Raw genomic sequence first — 12466 nt, 5'->3', positions numbered from 1 at the left:
TCACACTCCACACCACACCCGAATATCAGAGGTGCCAAAGGCCAGACCCCAAAGGGTTACAAAACCGCCTGGAAGGTTCAGTGATTTTTGTCTTGACCTAGGTTGACTTACATTGGAAAAAAAAAGAAAAGAGAGTTATTGTGCATTGGAAAAAAAAGTGTTTCACATGTTACTGTACAATGGTTTCACAGGTTTGTTTGGAGAAAACGTTTTGTGGTTTTAAGGGTCAGTACAGAGGTTGTTTACGGTACAAGTTTATTTCCAAGGAAAAGAGGGATGTCATGTATTGGTTATCCATCTGGTCACATGACCCGGAACAGGAAACGGATTTGTTGAAGGTACCAGTTGTTATGTAACACCACACACATGTGACGGAGCCGGCCGGCAATGTGATGTCCCTGTCGGTCTGTAGTTAATAATAAACATTCTAAAGGATACGAAGCTTTGTGTATTCAATTCAGTGGTAAGATTGACACACAACAAGGGGTATTTTCATTTCATTTTAAAATCCCCCCATATTTACACCCATATCGGACTGTCTGATTGTGGCGGTCCGCTCCCTGTATGATCAGTGTCAGAGCTTGGTCCGCATTGCCGGCAGTAAGTCGGACACGTTTCCAGTGAGGGTTGGACTCCGCCAAGGCTGCCCTTTCTCTCCGATTCTGTTCATAACTTTTATGGACAGAATTTCTAGGCGCAGTCAGGGCGTTGAGGGGATCTGGTTTGGTGGCTGCAGGATTAGGTCTCTGCTTTTTGCAGATGATGTGGTCCTGGTGGCTTCATCTGGCCAGGATCTTCAGCTCTCACTGGATCGGTTCGCAGCCGAGTGTGAAGCGACTGGGATGAGAATCACCAACTCTAAGTCCCAGTCCATGGTTCTCGCCCGGAAAAGGGTGGCGAGGAGACCCTGCCCCAAGTGGAGGAGTTCAAGTACCTCGGTGTCTTGTTCACGAGTGAGGGAAGAGTGGATGGTGAGATCGACAGGCGGATCGGTGCGGCGTCTTCAGTAACACGGACGCTGTATCGATCCGTTGTGGTGAATAAGGATCTGAGCCGGAAGGCAAAGCTCTCAATTTACCGGCCGATCTACGTTCCCATCCTCACCTATGGTCATGAGCTTTGGGTTATGACCGAAAGGACAAGATCACGGGTACGAGCGGCCGAAATGAGTTTCCTTCGCTGGGTGGCGGGGCTCTCCCTTAGAGATAGGGTGAGAAGCTCTGTCATCCGGGGGGAGCTCAAAGTAAAGCCGCTGCTCCTCCACATCGAGAGGCGCCAAATGAGGTGGTTCGGGCATCTGGTCAGGATGCCACCCTAACGCCTCCCTAGGGAGGTGTTTAGGGCACGTCCGACCGGTAGGAGGCCACGGGGAAGACCCAGGACACGTTGGATAGACTATGTCTCCCGGCTGGCCTGGGAACGCCTCGGGATCATACTTGCCAACCCTCCCGATTTTTCCGGGAGACTCCCGAATCTCAGTGCCCCTCCCGAATTTCTCCCGATTTTCACCCGGACAACAATATTAAGGGCGTGCCGTGATGTTACCGCCTTTAGCGTCCTCTACAACCTGTCGACGCGTCCGCTTTTTCACCATACAAACAGCGTGGCGGCCCAGTCACATGTTGTATGCGGCTTCTGCATACACACGAAAGTGACTGCAAGACATACTTGTTCAACAGCCATACAGGTCACACTGAGGGTGGCCGTATAAACAACTTTAACACTGTTACAAATATGCGCCACACTGTGAACCCACACCAAACAAAAATGACAAACACATTTCGGAAGAACATCCGCATCGTAACACAACATAAACACAACAGAACAAATACCCAGAATCCCTTGCATCCCTAACTCTTCCGGGCTACAATATACACCCTCGCTACCACCAAACCCCCCCCCCCCCCCCCCCCCCCCCCACAATCTCACGAATTCGAAGGTCTCAAGGTTGGCAAGTATGCTCGGGATCCCCTGGGAAGAGCTGGACAAAGTGGCTGGGGAGAGGAAAGTCGGGGCTTCCCTGCTTAGGCTGCTGCCCCCGCGACCCGACCTCGGATAAACGGAAGAAGATGGATGGATGCATTTACACAGCTAACATGGCCTCTAAATTGTCGTCATTTCTATAGGAAGGGCTAAGAAGCCTAGCTAACAAAGCATACCTATATAAACACACATTAACGTGTAGGTTAGGTCGACAAGCGAAGTAAGTAGCTAACACACAGATAGATAAGCTAAATAACAGCAGAAAAATATTGATATATTGCATAAATATACAGAATATTCATACAGTTGTAGGCTAGCTTAAATTAAGAAGCTAGCTTGCTAACCAATAGCTTTGTTAACTAGCCACCCTTCTAACAAATATTTAAAATGTTAAAGCAGCTAACTAACATACTATCAGATATATAAATGCACAGTCATACTGTATAAATGTGTGTTTATTGAGCCAAATCACATATTTGACATGAGAAAAGGACCAAAATTGCCGTAATGACCGTTCCTGTTGCGTGAATGGCAACAGTTGCACAGGTAAGTTATTCTTTTTTTTTTTTAACCATCTAGTTAAAAAACATAACTCAAGATTACCCTAAACTAACAATCGCTGGTCATTTTGGTTTCATATAAAGTCATTTTGATTCGTGAAAAGATGTTCAACATAAATATGCAGAGTTTACAAGTATATTAGCTTGGTTGCCACACCCAAGTCCCCCCCCAATCTAGAACTACAAAATCGACAATAGCATTTGTGTAAACGAAGGTGAAGGTAAACGCTGGTCAACCATCACGAACAACACGTTCTACTCGCTGGCATGTTTCTTTAAAAAAAAAAAAAAGCAACCTGCTGATACGATGTCGTAGTTTGGGTTAGTAAAAGAGACAACAATGAACTCACCGCCAGTGTCCACATTTGAATAAATATCACTATTAGTGTGTTCTTCATCGTCAGGCTGGGAATACAACTTAGTATCTTGTCTAAACTGCTGAATAACGTCAAGGGCTTGGTTTATAAGAAGTGGAGGAGGAGCCAATCACACGAGCACTTCCACTTTCGCTTTGAGTTTTTCTCACACACACATTTTCAACTGACCATTTTTCTGATCATTTCCAGGAACTACTTTTATGTGCAGTACCTACTTGTACATACAATAAACTAATAACTATTCAAATATAATGAAATCTGGATCCAATAATGATAATATCAATCCAGATATATTTGATCAATTCAATTTGGACCCTATAAAAACAACAACACCACAATTCAGTTTCAGTTTCAGTTGCGTCAAATATTTCCAGTAGTTTCATTACAGCACGTCCAAAAAGGAGCAGGAAGAAGCTGATCTTATTTAATCCTACTCCTTTTCATACAATGCACTGTAAAAAAAAAAATCCTATTTTTATGGTTAATTTACTCTAAATTTCTACTGTAATTTTTCTATTTTTTTAAAAATAGTTTATAAAACTGTAGAAGTGAAGACTTTATCTGTAAATAAACAATCCGCCTATTATTTTAAGTACTATGCCAGTAATGACAAACTATGTATATTTCTATTTTTTTTTACAGAAAAATACCAAATTAATTATACATAGCATTTTCTGTTTTCTTAAATTACTTTCAAATTCATGTAAAATTACAGTAATTATCGTTCATTAAATATGTAGCTTGTTATATAAAAGTCTATGTCCATACTAACAAGCTAAGAATAAAGGTATTTTTCTGCAGAACTGTTTGCATCGTCACTTTATTGAAGGTGGTTGATCTTAACAATTCAGAAAAAATCTGTAAAATAATGGTATTTTTCTGTGGAACTGCCAGCATTGTCACTTCATTAAAGGTGTTTGATCGTAATAATTTGGAAAAACTCGGTAGAATAAAGGTATTTTTCTGCAGAACTGTTTGCATCGTCACTTTATTGAAGGTGGTTGATCTTAACAATTCAGAAAAAATCTGTAAAATAATGGTATTTTTCTGTGGAACTGCCAGCATTGTCACTTCATTAAAGGTGTTTGATCGTAATAATTTGGAAAAACTCGGTAGAATAAAGGTATTTTTCTGCAGAACTGTTTGTATCGTCACTTTATTGAAGGTGGTTGATCTTAATAATTTAGTAAAAATCTGTAAAATTACGATATTTTTACGCAAAACGTTTCAAGAAAATTTCTGTAAATGTAATGTTTTTGATCATTATTTGGTTTACAATGTTTTACTTTAATTTTATGGTTTTCGTTTGGCAGCCGTAGCTGCCAGTAGATGACCGTTTTTTTACAGAATTTTTTTTTTACAGTGTGGCAATTTTATCCTGTGTCCTTGTTCTCTGTAACACAACAGTGAATAAATAAATAACAAATAAATAATATACCATAGTAAGTAAACAAATATTAAATACATAAATAAAAACAAGGTGTTCATCATAATTGTTGTTCTGTGTACTTTGTGAACATTTGTAGTTTGAACATTTATTCTCTTAATCCATTCCATCATTTAATTCCACATGCGGATATACTAAAGGTTTTGAGTGTTGTACGAGCATACAAAGGTTTTAAATAAGATGTTCCTCTAAGTTTATATTTCTCCTCTTTTGTTGAGAAGAATTGTTAGTTCTTGGCTAGCAGGTTATAGTTTGCTTTGTGTATCATTTTAGCTGTTTGCAAATGCACCAAATCGTTGAATTTCAATATTTTTGATTCAATAAATAAATAAAGGGTTCGTATGTACTTTATATCCAGCATTATGTATTATTCTAACTGATCTTTTTTGTAACACATTTAGTAGTTGTTTCCCCATATTTCTACACAATAACACAGATTTGGTAACACTATGTATTACTACTTGGTATTATTATATACATAATTAAACACAGTTGTGTTTATCACAAGATAATGACTATTAAAAATGCCGTTTTCATTATGAATATTAAATGCTACTGTCAGGTTCAAACATCTATTAAACAAGACAAGAAGCAAGGAATTAAACAGAGACTGAATTCAATTTAGCTCAATACCCTTGTACAGTGTCGTCCCACACTCTGACGAAAGATTGTACGCCTCCTCTTTTATTTGGACTTTCCCTGATTACAGGGCTACAGCTGTTTCTAAGGGAGGGGGGGTCGTAAACAGCCATCGCCTTTGGTTACAAAACAGTTCAAAGAAAAGGTCGTAAAACAGTTAAAAAAAAGGTGCCTGGAGGTAGGTCAGGCCCTGCCTCCTCTCCGCTTTGTAGATCTCGGGTCAAGACAAAATCTTCCTGTGGATTACAATACATCAAAGAAAACGACGCCTTCATGTCGCTTCCCATCCTACACAGTGGAGTTTTACAAGCCTTTTGCTTGGTAGGATCAAAGACAGCTTTTGTCCTCTCGCAGGGCGAGCTGAACTCAATGTAACACACAGTTTTGTGATAACTTAGATACAATTATTCTGACAGCTACAAATGCAACCACTCCTCCCACCAGTTATTGATAATAACCACCGCCTTGTCTAGTAGAAATAGACACAAAACAGTCCACAAAGACTACAGTAAGCCCTCTCACACAGATGCCATAAGACAAATGCAAGCACTCCTCCCACCAGTTATTGATAATAACCACCACCTTGTCCAGTAGAAATAGACACAAAAACTGTCCACAAGGCTATGTCACGCTCGCCCATATAAATGTCATATCCGTAATGCATTTACTCCTCCCTCTAGTTATTAATGATAACCACCACCTTTACAGTATAGTATAAATAGACACAAACCAATCTACAAAGGCTACGGGACGCATGCCCACATAGATGCCATATCCTTATTGCGATCACTCCTCCTTTCCATTTATCAATGATAACCACCACTTTAACTGTGAGCAACATTTTTGTAATAATAGTTTTAAAAGTGTCCACATTTGAAGCACATATATTTTGATATGCAGGTAAATGTTTGACTGAACCGCTTATCATAATAATATCAACCCAGTAGAACTACAACTGGAACATAATGTTTGCTGGCTCTGCATCATAATAAACAAATGCATTTGATCAGTTTGGAGCTACTGAGTAATAAGTAATAGTAATAGTAATAACCAGGGTTGTACGGTATACCGGTACTGGTATAGTATCGCGGTACTAATGAATCAAAAACGGTTCTATACTCTGGTAGAAAAGTACCGGTTCCCGGTCATGACATTGCTGGTTTTGCGATCAGAGGAGCATGTTCGGCAGCGCACACACACTGAGTACTTACAAGCAGACACAGCGTGTAGACAGAAAAGGGAGAACGGACGCATTTTGGTCTAAAAACTAAAGATAAAGTTGAAGTTATAACACTGAAATGCTCTCAGGAAGAGGTGCTTTAAGACAAGGCTAGCTAGCTAGCGGCGAACGTCGATCGGCAGTCGGCAATCCTCGCCTCCATGGCAACAAATAAAGCGAGTTTCTTACAAGTATCATTATCACTGCAGGACGAGGAATATCTAAACATGCTTCACTACTCACCGTAGGAGGATCCAATAGCTCACCGGCATCACAATGTAAACAAATGCCATGGGTGGATCTACACCTGACATCCACTGTAATGATACCAAGTACAATAGCGTATCTAGTCGTTACTACTATGATTACATCGATATTTTTTATCGTCACAAAATCTTTTTTTCTTTTTTTAAAAGGAAATGCGTCCCGGGAGACATTATCCTGTAACTACTTGGTATCGGAATGATACCTAAATGTGTGGTATCATCCAAAACTAATGTCAAGTATCAAACAACAGAAGAATAAGTGATTATTACATTTTAACAGAAGTGTAGATAGAACATGTTAAAAGAGAAAGTGACCAGATATTAACAGTAAATGAACAAGTGGATTAATAATCCATTATTTACAGCTTGTCCCTCATAATTTTGACAAAATGGAATGATAAATGACACAATATGTTACTGCATACGTCAGCAGACTAATTAGGAGCTTTTGTTTGTTTACTTACTACTAAAAGACAAGTTATTTAAGGACAACATTGTGATGTTTAATGTACCCTATGATTTTTTTGTTAAAAAAAAGCCAATAATGCCATTTTTTTGTGGTCCTCCTTATTTAGAAAAGTATCGAATAGTATCGAAATACATTTTGGTACCGATACCGGTACCAAAAAACTGGTATCGGGACAACATTAGTAGATATACTGTACAGTATAGTACTATTTTGTTTTCTTGACGTTCTATTCTTGCTGAAAACACACTAGCAGTAATGAAATGTAACTTATTTATTTACTATAGATGACAACATTTGATGTTTAATCAATGAAAACACTTAGATGTATCTTTGTGTTTGCTTATGTGATGACCTATTTACAGTAGGAGATTTCCATCTCTTTTTCTAGGTTGAATTATTCAAAATAATTACAAAAAAATAAATAAATAATTTGTTGTATCTATTCGGTTGAGAACAAATTAGGGGAAATCACCTATTGCCTACTTTCACAACACACGTATTATGTCACTGTAAACGTTTGTTCTCTACTGCAGTTTTACAGTCCCTTCTAACCGTCTCAGGGATTCCCCAAAACTTTGAAGCGGGCGTTTCCCTCATCGCCTTTTCTCGCCACTGTACACGCCTACCTACGCGACAAAAGACACACACTGTAGTAATTTGCATATACAGTATTGTACATACAAGAAGAAGCACGTACTGTAGTAGTACGCACATGCACGTACACAACAACACCCATGTATTGTGGTAATATGCATATACTGAACATAAAACAACACTCGTACTGTAGTAACAAGCATATACGTACACAACAACACACATGTATTGCAATAATATGCAGGTACTATACAAACAAAAACACACATACTGTAGTAATATGCATACATATCACAACACACATATACAGTAGTAATACGCATATACTGAACATATAACACGCATGTACTGTAGTAATATGCACATATATACACAACAACACACGTACTGTAGTAATATGCATATAAACATACACAACAACACACACATACTGTAGTAATATGCATATACAGTCATACAACAATATACATACTGTGGTAATATGCATATACTGTACATACACAACAACACACATACTGTAGTAATATGCATATAAACATACACAACAACACACACATACTGTAGTAATATGCATATACAGTCATACAACAATATACATACTGTGGTAATATGCATATACTGTATATGCACAACAACACACCTACTGTAGTAATATGCATATAAACATACACAACAACACACACATACTGTAGTAATTGTCATGACTTGATTCTTGGGGTTTGCTTCTCCGGAAGACAAAGGAAAATTGGCGCGGGCAAGGCGTGAATTTAAATACATGATCTATTTTTTAACACTAATAAACTACAAAAAAAAAAGGAAGCAAACAAATGGCGCGCACAAAGGCGGAAATACAAACTTGACTAAGAAACAAAAGACATGCACGTGGGCACAAAAACTATGAACAAAGAAACAAAAACACTAACTGTGGTCTTAATAAACAAAACTTACTTGGTATGAGAAAAAACATGAAAAAGAGCAGCACGGATCATCAGAGTGGCAGGAGTGTGAATGTGTGAGGACGCCAGGACGAACAACAGAAACAGACAGATTTAAATAGTGACGTGATCAGTGAAAACAGGTGCGTGACAAGACAGGTGAAAACTAATGGGTGACCATGGAAACCAAACCAAACAAGGAAGTGCAACCAGGAACTAAAAAGAGTCCAAAAAACAAACACATGGCCAAAACAAAAACATGAACAGACATGACAGAACTCCCCCCCCCCTACGGACAGATCCCAGATGTCCAAAAAACAGGATCAAGAGTCATGGGAGGGCGGGAGGGGGACATGGCGGTGGGTCGCCAGGCCAAGTGGCCCAGAATCCACCGAGGCATAGTCATGTGGCGGCGGCGAGTGGAACGCCGCCGCCACAGGCGAGGTGGGCGACCCGGGAAGGGCCACATGCGTAGCCGACGAAGAGGTGGGCGCACTTGGCGTGGCGGACGACCAGGTAGTGGCCACAACCGTGGCAGACGAGGAGGCAGGCGCGTCGTCGTCATTGCAGGCGTGGAAGCCGCAGATGACGCAGGTGCTGGTGCAGCAGACGAAGCAGGCGGCGAAGCTTGGCGTGGCACTTCAGGCGGCGAAGCTTGGTCTTGGCTGCTTGGAGGGTCTTGGCTGCTTGGAGGGTCTTGGTCTTGGCGAGGGTCTTGGCGAGGGTCTGGGTCTTGGTCTTGGCGAGGGTCTTGGTCCTGGTCTTGGCATGGTTGGTCTTGGACTTGGTCTTGGCATGGTTGGTCTTGGACTTGGTCTTGGCATGGTTGGTCTTGGTATGGTTGGTCTTGGACTGGGTCTTGGCATGGTTGGTCTTGGACTTGGATTTGGTGTTGGCATGGTTGGTCTTGGACTTGGTGTTGGCATTGTGTGTCTTGGCATGGGGGGTCTTGGACTTGGTGTTGGCATGGTGTGTCTTGGCATGGGGGGTCTTGGACTTGGTCTTGGCATGGTGTGTCTTGGCATGGGGGGTCTTGGACTTGGTCTTGGCATGGTGTGTCTTGGTCTTGGCGTGGCGCTGCGACTGGCGGCACTGGGCGTCGTGGAGCTGCGACTGGCGGCACTGGGCGTCGTGGAGCTGCGACTGGCGGCACTTGGCGTCGTGGAGCTGCGACTGGCGGCACTTGGCGTCGTGGAGCTGCGACTGGCGGCACTTGGCGTCGTGAAGCTGCGAATGGCGGCACTTGGCGTCGTGAAGCTGCGACTGGCGGCACTTGACGTCGTGAAGCTGCGACTGGCGGCACTTGGCGTCGTGAAGCTGCGACTGGCGGCACTAGGCGGCGTGGAGCAGGTAGCGGAACTTGGCGTGGAGCTACCACGGGTGGCGCTTGGCGTGGAGTTGCGACTGGTGGCGCTTGGCGTGGAGCTGCGACTGGTGGCGCTTGTCGTGGTGGAGCTTGGCGTGGTGCAGGTGGAGGTGGCCTAGCTGGAGGCTGTGGCTTGGCCGGTCGAACGACTGGTGGTGGCGGCCGTGCTGGGGGCTGTGGCTTGGCGTGACGAAATTCAGGTGGTGGTGGCCGAGCTGGAGGCTGTGGCTTGGCAGACCGAAGAACGACCCCACCTGAACAGTCCCCAGCCCTAGCCCCCCCCTCAAGGAGCGGATCCCAGACGCGCTCCCTGCGGTCTGGAACCGTCTTTTGGGGTGGGTGGAGGGAGGTCAGGAGGGGGGCAGAATCTTCCCCTCCAAACTGTCCAAAAATTATTTCTTCTTCCTGGGATTGAGTGGGTGAAAAAAAATAAATTGTGTGACTTGGGCGTGGCTTGAGTACAGTACAACACACGTACTGTAGTAACATACATATAAACATACACAACAACATACACATTCTGTAGTAATATGCAAGGACATATGCAACAACACGCATATACTGTAGTAATATGCATATACAGTCATACAACATACATACTGTAGTAATATGCATATACTGTACATACACAACAACACACACATACTGTAGTAATATGCATATACAGTCATACAACATACATACTGTAGTAATATGCATATACTGTACATACACAACAACACACGTACTGTAGTAATATGCATATAAACATACACAACAACACACACATACTGTAGTAATTTGCATCGACATACACAACAACATGCATATACTGTAGTAATATGCATATACAGTCATACAACAACATACACACTGTAGTAATATATGTACATATACAGACACAACAACACACATGCTGTAGTAATATGCATATACTGTACATACAACCACACCTGTACCGTAGTAATATGCATATACATACACAACAACACACATGTTGTAGTAATATACTTATACTGTACATACAACCACACCTGTACTGTAGTAATATGCATATACATACACAACAACACACATACTGTAGTAATATGCATATACATACACAACAACACTCGTACTGTAGTAATATGCATATAAACATACACAACAACACACACATACTGTAGTAATATGCATATAAACATACACAACAACACACACATACTGTAGTAATATGCATATAAACATACACAACAACACACATACTGTAGTAATATGCATATAAACATACACAACAACACACACATACTGTAGTAATATGCATATAAACATACACAACAACACACACATACTGTAGTAATATGCATGTAAACATACACAACAACACACACATACTGTAGTAATATGCATATAAACATACACAACAACACACATACTGTAGTAATATGCATATAAACATACACAACAACACACATACTGTAGTAATATGCATTTAAACATACACAACAACACACATACTGTAGTAATATGCATATAAACATACACAACTACACACATACTGTAGTAATATGCATTTAAACATACACAACAACACACATACTGTAGTAATATGCATATAAACATACACAACAACACACATACTGTAGTAATATGCATTTAAACATACACAACAACACACATACTGTAGTAATATGCATATAAACATACACAACAACACACATACTGTAGTAATATGCATGGACATACGCAACAACACGCAAATACTGTAGTAATATACATATACAGTCATACAACAACATAAATACTGTAGTAATATACATATACAGTCATACAACAACATAAATACTGTAGTAATATACATATACAGACAAAACAACACACATGTTGTAGTAATATACTTATACTGTACAGGGTGGACCACTCGTCTGTGCATCGGTCGGGGACGTCTCTGCGCTGCTGACCTGTCTCTGCTCGGGATGGTCTCCTGCTGGCCCCACTATGGACTGGACTCTCACTATTATGTTAGATCCACTATGGACTGGACTCTCACTATTATGTTAGATCCACTATGGACTAGACTCTCACTTTTATGTTAGATCCACTATGGACTGGACTCTCACTATTATGTTAGATCCACTATGGACTGGACTCTCACTATTATGTTAGATCCACTATGGACTGGACTTTCACACTATTATGTTAGATCCACTATGGACTAGACGCTCACTATTATGTTAGATCCACTATGGACTAGACTCTCACTATTATGTTGGATCCACTATGGACTGGACTCTCACACTATTATGTTAGATCCACTATGGACTGGACTCTCACTATTATGTTAGATCCACTATAGACTGGACTCTCACTATCATGTTAGATCCACTATGGACTAGACTCTCACTATTATGTTAGATCCACTATGGACTAGACTCTCACTATTATGTTAGATCCACTATGGACTGGACTCTCACTATTATGTTAGATCCACTATGGACTGGACTCTCATTATTATGTTAGATCCACTATGGACTGGACTCTCACCATATTATGCTAGATCCACTCGACGTCCATTGCACCGGTCACCCTCCAAGGTTTCTTATTGTTATCCCATTGAGTTTTTTCTTGCCCTGATGTGGGATCTGAGCCGAGG

The 12466-nt window shown here is 41.1% G+C and overlaps 1 protein-coding gene across 2 annotated transcripts in view; it reads right to left on the bottom strand.

Annotated features, from left to right (window-relative positions):
• cd40 (CD40 molecule, TNF receptor superfamily member 5) overlaps window positions 1-3024 on the bottom strand; it is a 94182-nt gene extending 91158 nt beyond the window's left edge. For both annotated transcript variants that reach the window (XM_062051916.1, XM_062051915.1), the window contains exon 1: window positions 2894-3024. In XM_062051916.1, the coding sequence (XP_061907900.1) occupies window positions 2894-2941 (48 nt within the window). In that variant the 5' untranslated portion in view covers window positions 2942-3024. The remainder of the gene's footprint in view (window positions 1-2893) is intronic.
• Between the last annotated feature and the right edge of the window lie 9442 nt (window positions 3025-12466).

Source organism: Entelurus aequoreus, linkage group LG07 (assembly GCF_033978785.1).
Source record: "Entelurus aequoreus isolate RoL-2023_Sb linkage group LG07, RoL_Eaeq_v1.1, whole genome shotgun sequence".
NCBI lineage: Eukaryota > Metazoa > Chordata > Actinopteri > Syngnathiformes > Syngnathidae > Entelurus > Entelurus aequoreus.
The sequence above is the reverse complement of the archived record's forward strand: the minus strand, read 5'-3'. Positions and strand labels throughout refer to the sequence as shown.